General features: G+C 52.9%; 1 protein-coding gene across 4 annotated transcripts in view; it reads right to left on the bottom strand.

Moving 5' to 3' along the window:
* EEFSEC (eukaryotic elongation factor, selenocysteine-tRNA specific) overlaps nt 1-20,072 on the bottom strand; it is a 250,858-nt gene that overhangs the window by 118,821 nt on the left and 111,965 nt on the right. For 3 of the 4 annotated variants that reach the window (XM_040463282.1, XM_040463284.1, XM_040463285.1), the window contains exon 4: nt 17,858-18,022. The exons of the other annotated variant lie outside the window; for it this stretch is intronic. In XM_040463282.1, coding sequence (XP_040319216.1) covers nt 17,858-18,022 — 165 coding nt within the window. The remainder of the gene's footprint in view (nt 1-17,857; nt 18,023-20,072) is intronic. 4 annotated transcript variants of the gene reach the window in all.

Genomic DNA, 20,072 nt, shown 5'->3' with positions numbered 1-20,072 from the left:
TGTGCTGGAGTCAGCCACAGAACCCAAGCCACATGACACCAAACCCGTCCTCTCTCAAGGTCCCACAGGCTCAGCCAACACAAAGGATGACCGGGGAGGTCTGTGGAGCCTGAGACCATGCAGTGCTGGCAGGGGCAAGGGCACTCCCAAGGACCCCCACGGGAGCTGAAGAAAGCTGGGCTCAATTCAGGGGGCTCAAATCCAAAGACGCTGTAAACCTTAAGTTACCGGCTCACAGAAGAGGCACATGGGCCAGATCTGTGCCACGGAGCGCACGTTCTGCTGGGGCCAGGTCTATGTTAAAGACGTGTGAGCCTGGACGAGACGACTTGACTTCTCTGGGCCTTGGTTTGTCCTCACCTGTTCAATGGGGGAGTAAATGCCTCTTTCCTGGGGTCACGGAGAAGCAAGAGAAAAAAGAAGCTGCTATGGCAACGAAGAAAGAGCAAGCTTTTGATACCTGGAAGCTTATCACCGTTATCGCCGCAAAGGCCCGCCTGCCGAGGCTGAGGCCAAGCGGGTGACTGCAAGTGGTGGATCCGGTCTCCCCGGACACTGTCAGGGAAGATGGCCACAGCTGTAAAAGGGACAAGAGTATCCATATATGCTGAAGTGCAGGAGGCAACGAGGCAGCGGGAGATAAAGATCACCACGCAAGGACTTTTATGCATCTCTGAGAGGGGAATGTGGAGAGCGCAGAGTGGGATGGGGGGCTGAAGGCCGGGAGAAATGGGCTAGAACAGCCAGAGACGGGGTGAGGCGGGGACCGTGGCACCTGCTGAGCGCACTGGGCAGGCACAAGGGGCGAGGGGCTGGGTGCCGGGAGCTGGGCCGAGGCCATCCACGAGGAGGGCCCAGGTGACCACCAGCCCTGCCCCCTCGCTCGGGCTGCCGGAGGAAGAGGTGGTCCTCCTGAGCAGCAGAGCCAGGCCTCCCTGGGGAGGATGGCTCTCCCAGGCCCAAGCGGGGTGAGGGCACAAGGGAGGTGAGAGAGAAGCAGGGAAGGGCAGAACGGAAGTTGCTCTTTCTCTGCTTCTTTTTCTTTTCTTCTTTTTTTCTTTCTTTTTTTCTTTCATAAAAGCCACGCACAAAACAGATGAACACAAGCTCGTGGTAAAAGATTCGAACACCAGTTACAGACTTAGACATGAAAGCTCTCTTTCAGCCCCCTAAATTCCACTTTCCCTCACTCCCCCAAGATGTAACCACTATTCACAGTTTGCTGTGTCTCCTTTCAGATCTTTTGACGCATCTAGATACAAACATATGTACATATGTACACCGTTTTCCTACATAAACGAGACCAATCACACATATTGTTCCGAGACTTGCTTTTCACTTAACAATATACGCATCCCATTTATTTACAAAACGTTTATTAAGGGCGGAGAAACAGATGGACCAGAATCTCCAGCCTCGTGGATCTGACGGTTCTAGTGGCAGCCTTGCCACCTACATTGACGTCACCTTTCTCAATGGCTGTGTTGTGCCGCCGGGTTTGTATTAACCAGCCTGTCACTGCACACGGACTCCGGTTCCATCTGCTCGCAGCATAAACATCGCTGCAGCAGACACCCCCACGCACGTCTCCTTGGGCTGCCACACTCGGAACAGGCAGAGAAAACTGACCCAGTAACCGGTCCTCCCAGGAAGCAAGAAAGGAGGACGCTTCCTAAACCCCACTCATAACCAGAGGGGCGCCTGGGAGGCTCAGTCAGTTAAGCATCCGACTCTCGATTTTGGCTCAGGTCATGACCCCACGGTTTGTGAGGTTTGTGAGACCCCCCTGCATCTGACTCTGCACTGTGTCAGCATGGAGCCTGCCTGGAAGTCTCTCTCCCTCTCTCTCTCTCTCCCTGCCCCTACCTCACTCTCTTTCTCCCTTTTTCTCAGAATAAAAAAATAAACTTCAGGAAATTTTTAAAAAACACTCACAACCAGAGATACTGTTACAGGCATAGGGTCCCCTGGTCCCCCAGCCGACTGTGCCCGGGGAATGCAGAGAGGGGTGCCCAACCAGCTCTCACCAGGAACACATGAGTTCACATCCCGGCTCCTACTAGCCATGCAACCCTGGGCAGGTCACACCTCCCCTCTGACTCTGTGGCCACCTCTTTCTTGAGAAAATGTCCCCCACATGCTCACCCCACTCAGGGTCCCACAGAAGGAAGTGGTGTGTCCAAGGACGGATCCCTAAGGGGTGCAGGCCAGTCAGAGCCCAGGCCAGGGCCGATGGACCGAAAATGTCAGGAGACACTTTTGGCCGGCCTGGCTGGGGAGGAGGTGCTGCTGTCATCTCGTGGGTATAGGCCAGGGATGCTGCTAAACATCTTACAAGGCACGGGACTGAGAAACGTGAGTGTGCTCAGGTGGGGAGCCCACTGGCGGCCCAGCAGCCGAAGGGTTAAGCAGCCCACTGCCCAGGCCGCCTTCCTGCCCGCCCGCCTGCCGGCAAGGACTGCATTAAGCCCGGCCAGGAGATGGGCCGCTGCCTTCTGGTTCGCATTAGCGGCGCTCTGCTTGGCAACGTTCCCTCTGGCGGGCTGCCTTCCCTCCCTGCCCCAACCACTCTCCGCCCCAACTCAAAAGAAAATACCAGGATCCACATATAAAACCCGCGCACTCCCCGCCTGTCTCTTACCCCGTCTTGAATAAAACAAGCTCTTAAACTCCTGACCTTCCGCCCAGTCACCCCGTTTGTTTTGTGGCGGCAGCATCTCGGAGGCTGGGGGGCACGGCGCTGCCCTCCTCGCTGCGGGGCGCTTTGCACACCGGGCTGGCACTGGGGCAGGCCAGGGCAGCTCCTCCGGAGGCTGGCCCCGGTGCCTGTGATCTTAAAAAAGGCAACTGTGCCCACAAATACCCTCCCCTCGATCCCCAAATGCCAAAGCCTGAGCTACTCAGGCCCGCACCTTTCAGAGCGGGGAAGGCTCCCAAGCTGAGAACAAGAGGAGGGTTGGGAGCATTTAAACATCAGAAATAAAACCTTAGAAGAAACAGCGAAAGCCCGCTTTTTAACTTTTCTTATCTTTCCTCACCAGAGGCCCCAGCAGCAAAGGTCGGGTACAGTAAGAGCTCACAAACTCAAGTGTCTTCTCCCAAACTTCTCTGAGCTGCAGCCCCATGTATCAGTTTGCCTCCTAGACCTGCGCGCCAACTGGAGGCCCCCAAACACCTCAAACTTATTAAAGCCCACCGCATACTCCCCTCTTGGCCTCCACCCTCACCCTCGGACCTTCCAGGGCTCCCCTCTCGCTAACGGCTCCACCGCCCGGCCTGCTGCTCCAGCCAGAGGTCTGGGAGTTGTCTTGGACATGTCTCTCCCCTCCACTTTCCCCATATCTACTCCATCGCCAAGTCTTGTTAATTCCACCTCCTGAACATCCCTAGGTCCTACTGTGCCGCCACCAGGTTGGCCCAAACGACCTCAATCTGCCTGCACTGCTGCAGCAGCCCCCTTCCTAACCAGGCCCCAGAAAGGTACCGCGGCCACGCCGAACCCGTCCTCCATACTGTCTGCCTCTCTGACACACAATAAATACATACGCACACATGTGATGTATACACACTCCACCCTTCAAAACCATCTGCGTTATTAAAGTAGATAAAATCTTTAATAGACTGCAATCTCTAGACCCTATGTGGTCTGCTCCCACCTACCTCTATCGCACGTCTTACTCCGGGGCTCTGTTTGCTGAGCTCCAGCTAAAACGCCTCGTTTGCAGGTCTTTGAACGCACTAAGTTATCTCCCACCACAGGAGGTGGCTTTGCCCTGGCGGTCCCTCTTCCTGGAACACTTGGTACACCCACGCCTCAGCTCTTTTCCTAGATCAGTCCTCCTCTGCCTTCAGATCCGGGAAAGTCTGCTCTGACCCTCAGCCTCGGTTGGTACCTTTGTTCTCCGCTCTCAGGGAGCTCTACCGGGTCCCAAGGAGGCCCTACCTTGGGCCAAAACTCTACCGGTGTGTGTATGTAAGGAAAGAGTATGCTGTGCGGCCCTCAGAGGCAGTTATGCAGACCGGGGACTCATCCTCATCTGCACACCCGTTTGTGTCTTCACCAACGCTGGTGACTACTAGCAAAGCCAAGGAGGTTGGTGGTGCGGTCTGATGGGGGCAGGGGCCGCAGCTGCGCCACAGTCGGCCCCGTCCCACAAAGGCTGGCTCAGACTCGCCGAGTTACCCTGGCCCAGCATCATCTCATTTAAATACTTCAGAAAAGACAACAAGAAAAAAAAAGAGAAAACCCTGAATGGCTGGAATTTATTTTTAAACACGGACATGTCATAATCAGGCGTTTTAGCAAAACTTCAAACAAAAGCAGGCGAGTGCCTTTATTTTAATAAGACATCTCACTTGCCCTTTCCCTATGATGATTACAAGTTGAAGCCTGTGAACAATTAAAGCAAAGTTTATGGTATTTTTATTATTGTTTTATTTCTCAAAAGAAGGAATTAGAAATATTCAGTTTAAGTGGTGCATTGGCTTTATGCACACTCAGGAAACACTCAACTTTCCTTTAACAAGAAAAATAAAAACAAAAAGGTCCCAGCAGAGCCCCAGAAGGCTGCCAGGGCAGTTAGGGACTCACCACAAGCTGAAGGTTGGCCTGCCTCTCCATGAGGTGCCAAGTCAGAGGGGCTGGTGGGGGCTGGGAGAGGCACCCTGGCCAGCCCGCCAATGGTTCCTTCAGCCGAGGGAAAGGAAGCCTAGTGAACTGTGTGTTCACAGTCAAACCCAGACCCTGGCCATGGCCTCCGAGGCCCTCGATGATCTCCTCCCCTCTATCTTTCTACCCTCCCCCCTACCTCCCTCCTCTCCATCACAGGGGCTGCATGATGTTGCCACTGTGCTCTTCCCCCAGAGCTCTGACAGTCCAGATCCTTTGTGTCCAGAGTTTTCCTGACCTAAAGCAGCCCCCAACCCCTGCTGTTCTCAGTCACGTCACCATAAGGTAAATCAGGCCATTATTTTTGCCCATACCCCCTACCGTTAGAAGGTAAACTCTGTGACAACAGAAATATGACCTGCCTTGTTCACCCTCGACCCCTATGACCTGGTCTAGCGCCTGGCGCACAGTAGGTAGTCAATGATATGTGCTGAGTGGACACCCTGGCCACTTTATGTGAGGTCTTTATCCCCTCCTACTTCTCAGAGTGACCCTGCAAAGCAGGCGCTGTGATCCATACCTCTCTGCTGTGCAGGTGAGGAAGCCGAGGCAGAGGGAGGTGGCTACACGGCACATGGCAAGTCAGGGATGTGAGCCAGGTCGGTCCAACTCCAGACCCCCAATTCCTGGACGTTAATTCCCTGGTTCCTGTGGACTGGGATTTAGCGAACTAGAGTGGAGCTGAGAATTTCTAACAAGCATCCTCAGTGATTCCGAATGGCCCACCCTCACTCCCAGCTGAGTATGAGAAGTAACGGATCAGATACCGCTAGGCCCTGAATTCCTGTCAAGGGGAGGAAAGCCAGGAACAGAAGCTCCATGAGGGATTTATTCCAAACACTGCACAAAGGGCCTGGGACCGAGCCTGGGGTCCAAAACCAGGAGGGTGTGGAGAGCAAGAAGGAGCCCAGACAAACCAGAACACGGGGCCCAGAGCAGAGGAGCAGGGCACCAGAACCGCCAGAAGACTTCTCTCACGAGAAGCCTAATTCCTGGGTGCAGCGGTGCCTCCCCAACAGGACAAGGCGTACTCTCGAGCCACGTGGGACTTTACCATAGGACATGACGCTGCTAGAGCCTCTTCTAGACGTGGCCTTCGGAACACCCTCCCTATGTCCGAAGCCCAGCCCTCCTAGCGATCTTCGGAAGATCGCCAAAACCACGTGCCGCCCAGTCCTCTTCCCAGACTCTGCCACGATGAACGTCACGCTTCCCGCGGACGTATCAGCATTCTCTCACCTCTGGGTTTCACCACATGCTACTCTTTTGCTTGGGATGGCCTGGCAAAGCTCCCCACTGTCCTCTGAGCTTCAGCTTCAGTACGCCCCATCCGAGGAGCGGGGCTGAAAGCTCTCCCGGGGTATTCGCCGGGTGTTCTCACTTAATACTTTTCCCCCACGGGGAGACAGCTGCCTGCCGGCCCACCACCCCTATGCCACCTACTCCCACAGCAGGCTCCCCAAGGGTCAGCCCGGGCTTTGACAGCTTTCAGCGCCCAACTCAACGAGAGAGGCACCGACAGTGCTGTGAGAAGGCTGCACTCAGGGCTGGCTTCGCGGGTGTGCAATCTCCCTGGTTAAACAGAACCTGTATGGCCATGCTTCCTGCTTGAACCAGAACTTGCTTCCGGGCAGAAAGAAGGCAATGGACCTCAGGCCAAAGATCAAACACTCTTCCCTGGGGCAGGCGGCACCCATGTTTGCACTGGGCACAGCCTAGCACCAGTCAACTGGCTGCTGACTGAGCGTTTTCTGCAGCGAGACTGCTTCCAGCTAGTGCTCTAATCCTGGCTGGGCTCCCACTTCCTGACGGAGGAAGCCCCCTTTGGGCCCCCAGTGTTCTAGGTCCTGCCTTCTCGGCCTCGCTGCCAGCTCACATTTTCCACCCCCTCGATGACAGGCCTGCACGTCATACTAGCCACGGCCCACAGCCGAGGAGGGAACTGCAGCACCCCCGGGAGTCTCAGTAAGCCCGCGTTCATGTCTGTGCCAGTTCCCCTGGGCTGAGTGGGTGCCTCCCCGTGACACTCACCTGACTGCGGTGGGGTCAAGAGCACTGGGAAAGCAGCTGCCCGAGGCCCACGGGAGGAAGGGCTGCAGTGTGAGAACGATTCTTACTTCTCTGTGAAGGTGGCCTGGCAGGAAAGAGGGGAGGGACCTACCCCTGGTCACACAGCTGGGCATCACACCCAGGACCCCAGACCCTGGTCCCCTGCCTGGAGCGTGGGCAGGGACTGCCCTGGCATGGTGCCTAGGCCACAACATAGCACTCATTAGTGTTCTTTCTAATTGAATCACAGCCTCTTCCAGGACACAATAAACTGATTTAATTTGACTCGGAAGCTTTTATACGTTTGAGGGCTTTTCACACAACGACTTGCAGGGCACAGCAGGTCCCCTGGCTACTCTGGGGGTCTTGTGAGGCCACCATGGTCTGGGACACACACTTTCCTCAGGAGAGGTCTGGAAGCCAGCCACGCTCCCCTCCAACCCCACATTTGCCACTTCTGTGTCTGCTTGCCACCCGGCAACCTGCGGGTGCCACCTGGCCACCAGGGCTCTACCTGTAGGGTGCTGGCCAAGGCATGAGGGACACTAGGTTTCACGTGGTGGTAACAATAGGCGATGATTACTGAGCACGTCCTAGAACCTAAGCGCCATCAAAAGATGCCGTATAACCCATCTAATTCTTACAGTGACTCTCTGACGTAGGTAACATTACCCCCACCTTACAGAGGGGGAAGCTGGAGCACAGACAGGTGAGGCGGCTTCCTTGTGGTCACAGAGCAGGTGTGTGGCATGCAAACCCAGGCAGAGTGGTGCTCAACGCCCTGCTCTCCACCTCCCTGCTATACTACACGTCGGCTGTGAAGGGAAGGGCACGTGTGGGCAGTGGGGGTGCCTGCATTCAGGCTTCGGGTGGGCAGGCGAGAGGCTGGCTCCCAAGATGTCCATCCAGCCTAGTGAGAGCTGTAGTAGCAGGAAGCTGCAGGGGGGCAGTGCCCACTCTTGCCCTCAGGGGAAGCAGCTGGTTGGATTGGGACGGGTTTTATTTGTGGCCTCAGGGTCCCGAAAAAGGGCTCAACCTGAGCCCAACCTGCCCACACATTTGTGAGCACAAGGCTCAGAATATACACCGAGCACAACCAGATGAGCTGGCAGCTTCACAAAGGGGGCCCGCCTTTGCAGTGGGGCAGAACTAAGCTGGGGTGGGCTGGACAGCCACTCCGGGCTCTTGCCCTTTCTTCAGAGGATACCGCTGGGGTTGTAGCAGCCATTTCTCCCCCACTCCAATCGGGGCCTGAGAGAGCCAGGGTCAGCTCTGCAGAGGACGGTGGGGCATGCTCAGACCGCCCAGGATCAGATGCAGCCCACTGTGGTTGGTCTGGGCCCCTCCAGGCACCAGAAGCTAGCTGTGGCCCCTGCCCGCACAGCTGTTCTCGGGACAGGCCCAGGACCTCCAGCTCCTGGACGGAGGGTCCCGTGGAGTTATGAAGAAGGATAAGGCAGAATGAAGCAGCACCTCTAAAGTCAGTTCCAGGATCTTCTTGTCTGAGAGTCCCCGGGTCATCTCCATAACGACTTCATCTGATGTGAGAGGGACAGGGTCGAGCTGGCCTCAGTGGCCTCCTCATGCCTGTGCAGGGAGCTGGAGTGAGCACACATTGGAGAGCCTGGCTGCCAGAATTTGACTCCAGAGTCCTCCACTGATTAGCTTATAGAAGATTTCTGTCTCTGTGTCTCTGTTCCACGCCTATCAAATGGGGGACAACAGCACCTCCCCCAGGGCCGCTGGAAGCTCAGAATGAACACCTCCAGAGGTCTTAGGCCCAAGCCTGGGACACAGCACCGCTCAAAGACAGCCAACAAACCATCCTACAGTGCTGCCTGCGCTGAGGCTCCTTCCCCATGCCGGCCCAATACCCTGCTGTGTTGCGGAACTCACACTTCTAGAAGCCATCTGAGGCTAAACTAAGAGAAGCTGGACCTCGACGAGGCCAGACGTGGTGGCCTTCTTCATCCAGCCACCAGCGTCTGAGCGATCAGGACCCAGTATGGGCAGTGGGTGTCAGCACCATCTCTGTAGACGGACACATGAGCGTGATGAAATCCATTCTCAGAAATAAAGGAAGACAAACACACAAGAACAAAAGAGAGGGCTTCTGGGAGAGGAAACTGCAGCCTTATCCAGGGGCTGAGGCAGAACGGCACTCGGTTCCCTTGGGACTGAGGGGAGGACAAGCCAGAGGGAGCCCACGGGAAAAGGCCTGTAGGGAGGCGGTATCCTTCAGCCTGCTAGATCTTTACCATGCTGGGCACACGCCTCTGACAACAGCACCTACACAGAAAAACCTTCCTGAGCTCCCTGCACGCTCTGAGATCAATCTCTGTCCTCGCCTGTCGCCTGTCCTTCCTTCTCAGGGCCTCGCTGGGGAGACAACAGGATATTACAACTCAGCTGCAGATGTGATTCTGATCCCCAGGCCAGAAGGAAGGCGGGGCACAGGCAAAGGTCTCACCGCGCCAAGGTGCTCAGGGTTGAGGGGGGTGGTGTGCAGGCTATGCTAAGCTCAGGGACCCCACCCCTGAGTCACTGCACTCTGTGGGCCAAGTAACAATGCACGGTAAATGGGAGGAAAGACAAGATTCAGAGTGGCACGTGATAACAATGACAGCGATCCCCACGTGCAGGTCTGGTTACAAGCACAGTACATAAATGTCCTTGAATCTTCACAAGTAGCTCAGGAGAAAACAGGCCCCAGGAGGTGATGTAACTTCCCGAGCAAATAAGTGAGGGGGAGGGACTCAAGCTCAGCCCCTCTGTGTCCCAGGCCGGGCTGTCAAGGCAGCCATACGCAGGAACCAACACCAAGTATGTGGATGTCTCTCAGTTTTGCCTGCCCAGCGTCTATCTCCTAGATCAGTACCCCAACTTCTTTGGGAACCATTCTTCCCAGTAGTCCCCACCCCTGCTCCAGGGGTGGGTGAATGTGAAATCCAGCTCACCCAGGAAATTGTTGCACTCGTCCTGGCCTTAGGGCTGAGCTCCTGGTCCAGCCAGCCAAGCATATCCCATTCTATAACTGCAGACGAGTCTGACTGAACAGAAAGGAAATGTCATTTCTCTCCTAACACCAAGTGCTGAGTTAGGGCAGACTCAGGCACTCGTCAGGGCCCTGCTTTGGGCTGTTTTCCTCTGGCATCTTTCTGCATGCCTCCTCCTCAAACTTACCCCTCAAGTCCAAAGGTCACATGGCCCTCCCTGCTTCAACGTCCAGTAGCAGGAGAAACCCCCCAAGAGACCTCCCTTCCCATCTCACTGGCCAAATCTGGCTCACCAGTCACTGGCAGGGGAGGCGCATCCTCACATACCAGACATCCTCTGGGTAGAATGGACTTGGGGAGCTAATCCCAAGGCCACAGGCCACTACATCCTAGACTTGAGGGGGAGGAACTAGAAAGCCGGGGTGCAGGGACTAGGCCTGGGAGAGTGGCCCACACAGAACAGGTCTGGAGGGAGGCACCAGCCCCACCTGGCTTAGTAATGGAACCAGCCTGTCCCCTTCACATCAGGCCAGTCTGAGCTGGATTTCTGTCACTTGCCACCAGGGCCCTAACTAACACACGGAGCACAAGAGATGTGGTGTTGCTCTGGGATGAGAAACTGAGGCGGAGTGAGAGAGGTGAGTCACACACACAGAAAGGCAAATACCATGACTTCATTCCTGTGTGGAATCCAAAAAATGAATGAACGAACAAACAGAGACGGACTCATAAATACAGAGAACAAACTGGTGGTTTGGGCAGCAGGGAGGTGGTGAAAAAAAAACAGAAAGCAACCGAGGCTGGAGAGGTGACAAAGGGGAGGCTACAGCCAGCTCTCTGCCACACAGAGCACTTCAGATTTCATGCCGGAGACGAGGGGCCCACCAGCAGATAAGTGGGACCAAGCACGGCTCTACAAAGACCTCGCCATCTGTCCCTCTGTCAGCAGGGAGAGGCTGGGCTGGAGGGCTGGCACCTGAGCAGGGGAGGGCTGCAGTCCCAGCGGGAGACAGGGGAAGCTTGAGGGCAAGGGCCTGATGGCAGAGACCACCCCCCCCCACTCGCCACCCTGAGACAGGACACCAAGTGAAAGTTGATCTGACCACAGGCACCTGATCAACGCCTGCCTCTGCCTCTGCCCCCTCTCCCCTGGCTTTTCCAAACTGTTCCCCATTTCCTTCCTTCCCCTTTCTCCTTCCCTGTCCCCCTCTGCTCCATTAGCTCCACGTCCCTGGCACATGTGACATCCAGGTACAGAGAACGGACTCCCAGGAGTTTCCACCCCGAGGCCAACAACCATGAAAACATCAAACTCACAAAAAGCATTCCTTCTTTATAGATCTTCTGAAACATGAAATGATCAAGGATGACGATCAGGCTTTACATTTTTGATAAAAGACACAGAAACAGAGGGAGCTCAGTCTTAAGAGCTGATGTGCACAGGTGGCTCGGGAAGCCACTCTGTAGCCCTGGGCCCCTGGTTTATAACCAAAAATGAGCGGCACTGGGACACAGGAATATCTCGCGCTACTCACCAGTGAGGCATCAAGACTCGAGCCTCAAAAAGAAGACTGCCGGTATAGGAAGCAGCCAGCTTCCCAACTCTAGGCTTCTCCATCTGGATCCACGAGGTTGGGGAGCAGCCGCTGCAAACCCAGCCATCCACAGTCGTTCACTATCTATTCTGAATCAAAATCCTACTACAAAACAAATCATTTATTTGCTTTATGGGTGTTCCCTACTGTTTTTTTTTTTTTTTCCATCAACTAGTTTCTGGGGCCTCCTCTGACCCTAGCCCTAGGACAGGTGCTAAGAGCACAGAGAAGGACAGGACCCAGTCTCTGCCCTCCAGGAGATGAGTGTGGTGGGAGACGCAGGCACAGAGACAGACACAGTGCCAGGCAGTGCCTAACTGCTGACCCAGAGCACCCATGGGAGGCAGCGGCTAACAATCCAGAGGAAGGGAAGAGGTCACATGCTCCAGGGTAGGGGGACAGCCCACCAAGGCTTCTGGGTGAAAAACAAGGACAAGGGGAGGAGGGTTGCTAGGAGTAGGGGCAGGGCAGGTCAGGCAGAGGATGCGGCTGTGGGCTTGCTGATGGGAGAAAATGCATCTTTCCAGATGCCATGGCTTTCTCTTCTCACCTTGTGATCAACACCCAAGAGTGGAGGCAAAGGTCAGAGTAACAATGTCTAGTGGTATTTGATAATTTTTTTTTCCTTTCTGGAGGTGTTCATAAAGGAAAAAATAAGTCTGAATATGAACTCAATTTAGAGAAATATGCTATCAAATTCTGAACTTTCCTCTAACAGTTTTACCAGCTAAATAGGCATCTTTATATACCTAATAATGTTTGTCACCATTATGAGAAAACTGACGTGAGGGCCGTGACGCGTATTTCCATCTCAACGACTCATTTAGCAGTCCTGAAAAGAACTGTTTCCTTGCAACCTGGAAAGTGCCCTGCCATTTCCTCCTCCCGTACCCCACAAGAGAAATTCCACAGGAAAGTAACGCTGAATGGCAACAATAAAGACAAGAATTATCACCTAAAACCCACGTGCCTACTCGGTGCTAGGAACCTTCCACCCGCCATCCCCAGTGGGCACCGCACCATAGTGCCCCTCTTCCAGAGGCCCCAGACTGAGGCAAGACTTGAGTTTGTGAAGAATCAGCGAGACAGAGAGAGGCCAAGAACTTGCCTCTGAACTCCCAGACGTGTCTCTCTCTCTCTCTCTCTCTCTCTCTCCATGGTGTGTGGCTCTGACAGTTTCTGACGCTACAACTCTGACAGCCAATACCCACTGGAAACATCACTAGCCGAAAATCCCAGGATCAGATGCGACCAGAGGGATTTCCCAGGCCAAAAAGCCTTGAGGAGAAGGCTGGCGAATCTCAAGATGGCTGGTGTTTACGCCATTCTGGGCTCTAAGTGGGATTTGGTTTTTCTCCTTCATTCCCGTTCCCCAACATTTCCTCAATTGGCTAATGGGCCCCAGCTGGGAATGGACACAGGCAGCAGAGACAGGGGCCAGGGTCTGACTGGCTCCAGCGGGCCAGCCCTGGCCAAGAGGGGAATGCGACTGTTTATTTGGAATGGCTGTGCCCTGCCTCTGAGGGAGTTCAAGCGGTCAGATGTGTCCAAGTTGATTAGTGAAATCTGACAAGGATGTCACCAGGTTTGGGAGGAGGGCCATCTAATTTAAAGCCCCCACCCTGCAATGTCCCCAGTGCCCAATAGGCACTGGCCACTAATTATGGTTAGTGGAAAGTGGGGGGTGAGAGGAGGTCAGGAGCTCTAGACCTCAGGAGCTTCTGAAATGTGTTTTTATAGGCTCCGTGGCCCAGGAGAGGCCTCAGTGGGGTACCCGGCTCACCTACAAAGCTGCTCTGGAGGTTGGAGGGTCCTGCCCTTCCCCAAGGAGGAAACGCCACTGGTACCTACCATCTCCTTGGGGTCTCCAGGGGCAGTGGGTATAGTGGACAGAGCCTGGTCTTTGGAGCCAGACAAATGGCTTCAAATGCCGGCTCTGCTGTCTGGTTGCGAAACAAAGCCCTGGGCCTAGGTTTTCTCATCTGTTGGGTGGGAACTACAGGAAAGGAAGGAAGGAACAGAGCTAGCCATCAGTATGCAGCGGTACTGACTCTATGTTAACCTGTAAAGCCTTCTACTGCCAACACACACTCAGCTCTCATGGCAACCCCTGCCATTCCTCATGACAAAGTCCAAGCTCAGTGGAGTTAAGAGGCCTGCCCATAACTGCAAAGGACTTCAGACTTGTTCTGACTTCAGTCCTTTCCATCTAAAATCTGTATTCATTTCCTAGGGCTGTCCTAACCAACTACCAAACTTGGTAGTGTTAAACAACAGAAATTTATTCTCTCGCAGTTCTGTTGGCCAGAAGTCCAAAATCAGCGTGTCAGTGGGTTTGGTCCCCTCTGGAGTCTCTCAGAGAGAAGTCCTTCCCTACCTTTCTCTTAGTGTCTGGTGGCTTCAGGCAACCACTGGCGTTCCTTGGCTTGGGGCCACATAACTCCAATCTTGGCCTCTAGCCTCATTAGCCCTTCCCTCTGTCAATCTGTGTCACTGGACACACACCGTTGGATAAAGAGCCCACCCTAACAGGGATGACCTCATCTTGAGAACCTTACCTTAATTACATCTGCAAAGACTTTGTTCCAAGTAAGGTCATTTCTGAGCTTCTAGGTGGATATGGCTTTTGTGGTCCACAGTTCTATAAACCACTACAGTCCGCCCCACCCTCCAGTCCCCAAAACTTCATTCACATGTGTAAAATACATTCACCCCATCCCAACATCCCCAAATTCTCACCTCACTAGACCATACTCTAAGTCCAAAATCTCTTGTAAGTATCACCCGCTCAAAAATATCATTTAACCCCTCTAATCAGGCATGGGTTATACTGATATGATCCATCCTGGGGCCAAATGCCTCTCCATCTACAGATGTGTGAAACTAAAAGACAAGTTTTCTGCTTTTAAAATATAGGCACAGGGAAAAAATGAAAGGAACATAGAGGTCACTGGACCCAAGTAAATTTGAAACCCAATAGAGCAAAGTCCTTTAGCTTTCCTGGCCTGAAAGTAACCCTCTGTGGCTTGGTCCTCCACCCTCCGGGCCCACAGAGGCTCCACAGGCCCCTGCCTTTAGGCTTGCTTCTCTGGCCTCTGCCTTTGTGTCCACAGCTCTGCCCCTGGAGTCATTCTTCCCTTTTCTTAAAGGATAACATGAGTTAGTAGAGTAATTCTATCAGTCCATTTCCTACAATTAGAATACTAGAAGTCCAAATGCTCTATTTTTTTTTTTAAACATTTCACCAGGTCTGTCCCTTTCAGTCCACACTGCCAGTGTTTTTGCGATATAACATTCTCAAAAACCTCCCGTGTCTCCCATGTATATCAAGGGGATCTCCACCATTAAACAAGAAGGTTCTCTATAGATTCTTCCTGGAGAAGCCTGTCTCTAGTCCTGGCTTCTGCTAAGATGTTTGATTGGATCCACGAGTCACATACCCAATCTCCACAGCAAAGGCTGTCTAGCCTCACCGCTGGCCTTTCTCCAGAGCATGCTTTCTCAAAGCCAATTTCCTACTTTTAGCATCCTTTGGAATCTGAAGAGGCAGAGAATCTCCCAAATCATCAAGCGCAGGCTTCTTTTTGCTAACAGTTCCATCTCCAATTCACTCCTTTCTTCTCACATTTTACTAGACACAGAAAAGGAGAAACCAGGCTGCATGTTCCATGCTTTGGTTGGAAAATTCCTCAGCCAAATATCTGAGTTCACTACTTACAAATTATGCTTTCCTGACTAGCAACTTAGACAAGAACACGACAATAGAGGGTTGAAAAGTAGGCTGGGGGAAATGGGTGAAGAAAAGCAAGAGAATTAAATTTATATTTGCCAAGCACTTTCCTTGTGTCCAAGTACTACAGATCAGTAACTGGGACCTTGATAGGCAAGCTCCATTTTCATCAGGATGAAAAAGTAGCCAAAGACCTCAGAACATGTCCCCACTCAAACATCTCTGCCTAACGTGGCTGACTATTTCTGCCTTGGCCCTCCCCAGGTCCACGCTTTCGATCAAACATGGCAGCCACTGACCCTGTCATCAAGCACCTGTTCCTCCCTCAGGTACTGCACTTCAAAGTCTATGTCCCACAGCGAGTTCTTCTGACACCTCCTTCCTGCTCCCAGCTGCTCTCCCAGGCTGCAAACAGGTCTTCTCCCAAGGAAGAAGGGATACTGGATCAGGGTGGCCCCTTGGGGTCTGCCTCAGGGAAGACCCAGAAGGCAAAGAAATTTAGCATTTGACTCATTCTCTATTCCAGCTAAGAATTAACACACAGCACCATAATAATCTAAACTGTGTTAAATATAAGTTTGGTTTATTTTCATAATTTTGTGCTTTATTTTTCTAAGATTTACACTTTTAGTCCCTGGCGCAACATGGATTTGATTTAAGTGGTATTTATCCAGGACTAATGGTGTTCAGGGGAGGAGCTACAACAGCCAGTGGAGGAGGGGATTATGACCTTAGGACTCGGGTCCTATGTCAGGGGAGGCCCTAGGCCTCGGAAGGGTAGGGCCTTGTCCTTCAACTCCTGCTGCTGCCCCAGGGAGCCCTGGAACCTGGCCAGTCTCAGGCCTATAAAGGAAGCTTTTCTTTTGGTTGGTCCTCCCTGGTCAGGAGGCTCTTCCCTAATAACCTCAGCCCTGCAGGAGGAAAGCAACAGCCACAGCACCATAAAATGAGTGAAGGGGGTAATTTAAACCTGAGATTTCCTTTACCTGGGGAAGCCCTGGTCATTCCTGTCATTCCTGAAATACCCCTCTCCTACATCCTCCCAGGCTGTCCTAGACCAGAAAAGGCCAACACAACAGATAGGTGCCCCTTGCCCTCCCCTTCCTCAGGGCAGACACTATAATCATGGTTCTCCCCCGCAAAAGGGTGATGGTATATTTTACATGTCAACTAGGCTGAGCCACTGTACTGAGATATTTGGTCAAGCACTATTCTGGATATTTCTGTGAGGTTTTTTTTTCTTTAATTTTTTAATGTTTATTTAGTTTTGAGAGAGAAAGACAGAACATGAGCAGGGGAGGGGAAGAGAGAGGAAGACACAGAGTCTAACGCAGGCTCCAGGCTCCAAGCTGTCAACACAGAGCCCAACACGGGGCTTGAACCCACAAACCACGAGATCATGACCTGAGCTGAAGTTGGACGCTTAACTGACTGAGCCACCCAGGTACCCCAATGTGAGGATTTTGGGGGGATGAGATTAACACTAAGACTTTGAGTTAAATAATTAATTAATAATAAAAAAAAAAAGACTTTGAGTAAAGCAGATTACTCTCCATAATGTGGGTAGACTCTGTCCAATCAGTTAAAGGCCTGAACAGAAAGACTGACCTTCTTAGAAGAAGAAAAAATGCTGCCAGTGAACAGCCTTCAGACTTGAACTGCAACTCTTCCCTGGGTCTCCATCTTTGCTGGCTTATCCTGCAGATTTTGGACCTGCTGGGCCTCATAATCATGTGAGCCAACTCCTTAAAACACACCCCTTTCTCTCTGTATATGTATATACCCACATCTTTTTGGTTCTGTTTTTCTGGAGGACCCTGACTAACACATCTAGTGATCCAGACAACCACAGAATCTGTCTCAACACAGCCCTCCAGCAAGCACTCCCAGTTAGCAAGCAAAGTGAACTCACTGACCTAGGGCTGTGCACATCCAGAAGCTGGTATTGTCCCTGGCTTAGTACATGGGGCCAAGTGCATGCCTCCGTGTCCCTGCACTCCAGGCTCTTCTGAGAACTAGACAACCACCCTGGAGCCCAGGTTTCCTCATAGGCTTTTCCTAGTTCTAACCAGGCCTTGTTCCCCACCCTTTATACCCCCTGAAGAGAAGGGTGGTTGAGGAGGCTCTAAGTTGTTCTTCTCCAGTAAACTAAAACCATAAGTAAAGCCCACTGAAGATGGGAACTATCAAGGCCATTGAACACCTTTTACATCAGACCAGGCTGGTAGTTACCAGGAGGTGGGGGGCGATAGGGAGATACCCAGCTATCCATCCCTCTCACAGGTCTTTGGAGGGATAACATGGCACCTACTAGTGGTCACTGGGAATATAAAACTCATCTGGATATCTTCCAGATTTTATGAGTCTGAGTGACACAAGATTCTAATTGTGTTTAACTTGAAATCCTTGTAGCTAAGCAAAAAGTACCCAGAAATAAGTGCACATGTACTCGCCACCCTGACGTACGGAGCTGGTAGAAAAGGAGGGTGTACACCCAGCACCCTCACTTGTTGACAGGTGATCCTGGGACCACCACACCTTCTAGAGCTTCCATTTCTTTATCTACACAGAACACCCACTCAGGAGGCTCATCACGACACGTCACAGGCCTCCAGTAAATGGGTATTGTTCTGAGGATTAGGGAGAGTGGTGGCTCCAGAATCCAGGCAGGGCAGTACAGAAGACAGAGCAGAGAAGAGCCAGAAGGCCAGCCCCAGGGATCTGGCCCAAGGGCTCAGCCACGGGAGAGGCAAAGGGACTGTCGCTCTCCCTTGCCGCTAGAGAGACAGGCCAAAAGGAAGGCCAAGGTAAGACTGACCTTGAGGGCAGGAATCTCCACACTGTCGCCGAGGCTGATGGAGCCTGAGAGGATGGTCCCTGTCATCACAGTGCCTTGGCCTCTGATGGAGAAACAGTGGTCCACAGACATGAGGAATGGTCCCGAGGGGTCCCTCGTCGGGATGGGAATCTGGGACGTCAGGAGCTAGAAAAGAGATGCTGCTGCCACACCCTGCTGGGGAGAGGAGCTGAGTGGGGCAGGGCAGAGGAGGGCAGAGGGAGTAGCCAGGAACGGGGCAAGCTGGCCCAGATCAGAAATGGACCACTTCCTGATTACACTCCAAACTCCTGCTGTGCTCTCAGCTCCTCTCGGTTCAAAGGAACTTCTCTCTCCTCTCATTGGGATAATGAACAGCCTCCTAACAGGCCGACCCCCAGGCCCTCGCCTGCACTGCAGCACAGGGACCTGCTGCAGGACAGCCCTGGACGCGTCAGTCCAAGCCTCATGCTTTCCTACCCTTCCGAGCCTGCAGAATTTAAGATGTGTCATCATCTAGCTCCTAGGTACCATGGAAGCCTCGTCCCCCACCACTTGCCCTCTCACAGCAGGCACCAGCCGCTGGCAGAACCTGGAAGTGTACCAGCTAGCTTCACCTCCCTTCTCCAGGGACACATCACCTCTGGGAAGGCTTTCCTACCCTTTCCGTATGGCTCCCTTCCCCAGCCCATCATCAACCAGTTAACATACCACTGTGATCATTTGTTTATTTGTCTCCCTCCTAGAGCCCTGAGTCCTTCCAAGTATCTGTAGCAGCTGGCACGGTGCCCAAGAGAGGGACACGTATCCAAAGGATGCAGGGTAGCAGGGCTGCCACCACGTGTGGCAGGGAAGGAGGGGGTGAATGCTGTTTCTCTAAGCCCCGGCAGAGACAGAGGGACCACCTCATGTCTGCCAAGGCCCGGTGTTGCCCCCTCAATTTGTGGTTCTGAGTTTTCTTCTCCGCTGACACTTTCCACCAGCTTTGACCTCAGCCAGCCCCTTTTCCTCATGCTATCTATGTGCTCAGAAATGTCAGAGCTAATTCCTTATAAACAAATGGAAATAAAGGCTGCATTATTCCTTTTATTTTGCTGCTTTCTCCTTTCATCGGGGAAGAGGCTGTCAAAAAGTATTCGGTAGTGAAGGTTCTAAACTCTCAGCCTTGTGATAACAATTCTGGAAAAAGACTAAAGATTCAAAACAGGCTTTGCCTGATATTTATGCAGAGGCTTCTTAAAGGAATAGACAAACATCTTTCAGAGCAACATGGGCGAATTCTGCTTTAATAAAAATGACTGTCCCAGGCTCCCAGACCTGTGCTCCCTGAAGCTGACGAAAAAATAAACAAAAGCGTCACCCAGAAAAGGTTTGCTTTGCAGAGTCAGCCAGATCAGCACCTTGTTATCATAGAAATGGTGGCAGTGTACTCAGTCACATTTGATCTTGGCTCTGTGGGTCCAGATACAGGTGGACCCCAAAGACACCCAACAACTGACCTGGGACTAAATGCCAGCTCCACCACATACTTGCTGTGACACCTTGGGCAAGTTACTTGACTCCCCTGAGTCTGACACTTTCCTTGGTAAGATGCAGATAACTTAAGCCTCCCGGGGCCACTGTGAAAGCTAATGATCATTGTGAAAAGGTTAATGATCACTTAACCTTCACACCAAGTCCAAAGGGAAGTGGTGCTGGGATTTTCCCTACTTAAAACTGAGGGAATAGAGGCAAGAGATAGCAGGTGGTAGGCCCAGCACGCAGCCCCAGAGTCGAGGTACCTCGCCACTCCGCCCCTCTTAGTGAGGGACACTGAGGTCCCCCTTCTCACCACCATCCTTCCAGCAGCATCACCACCACCCCACCATCCCCAACCTGCCCTCTGGCTACCCTGGACACCCCACGGTGGCTGGGCTCCCTCCCTTTATCTACCACTGAGCCTGGACACAGAGCCTGTGCCTCAGAGGCTCCATTATTTGGTGGAGACCATGAGGACCTGAGCTGCACTGCCCATCTCCATCAGCCAGTGGGACACACTGGGGGACCGGCACAGTCTGCAGGCCTGGAATGGATGACATGGCCCAGAGCTCCAGGAGGCAGGAGCTGCTGTGTCCGGGTGGGGGTGTTCAGCAAGAGAAAGGAAAAAGAAAGACTTACAAGAGTGTGGACCGCTGGGCAGGACTTTGAATGAGACGGTGGGGGGGAGGGGAGGCACCCC

This window comes from Herpailurus yagouaroundi, unplaced genomic scaffold (assembly GCF_014898765.1).
Source record: "Herpailurus yagouaroundi ecotype Mexico unplaced genomic scaffold, PumYag 387, whole genome shotgun sequence".
NCBI lineage: Eukaryota > Metazoa > Chordata > Mammalia > Carnivora > Felidae > Herpailurus > Herpailurus yagouaroundi.
The sequence above is the reverse complement of the archived record's forward strand: the minus strand, read 5'-3'. Positions and strand labels throughout refer to the sequence as shown.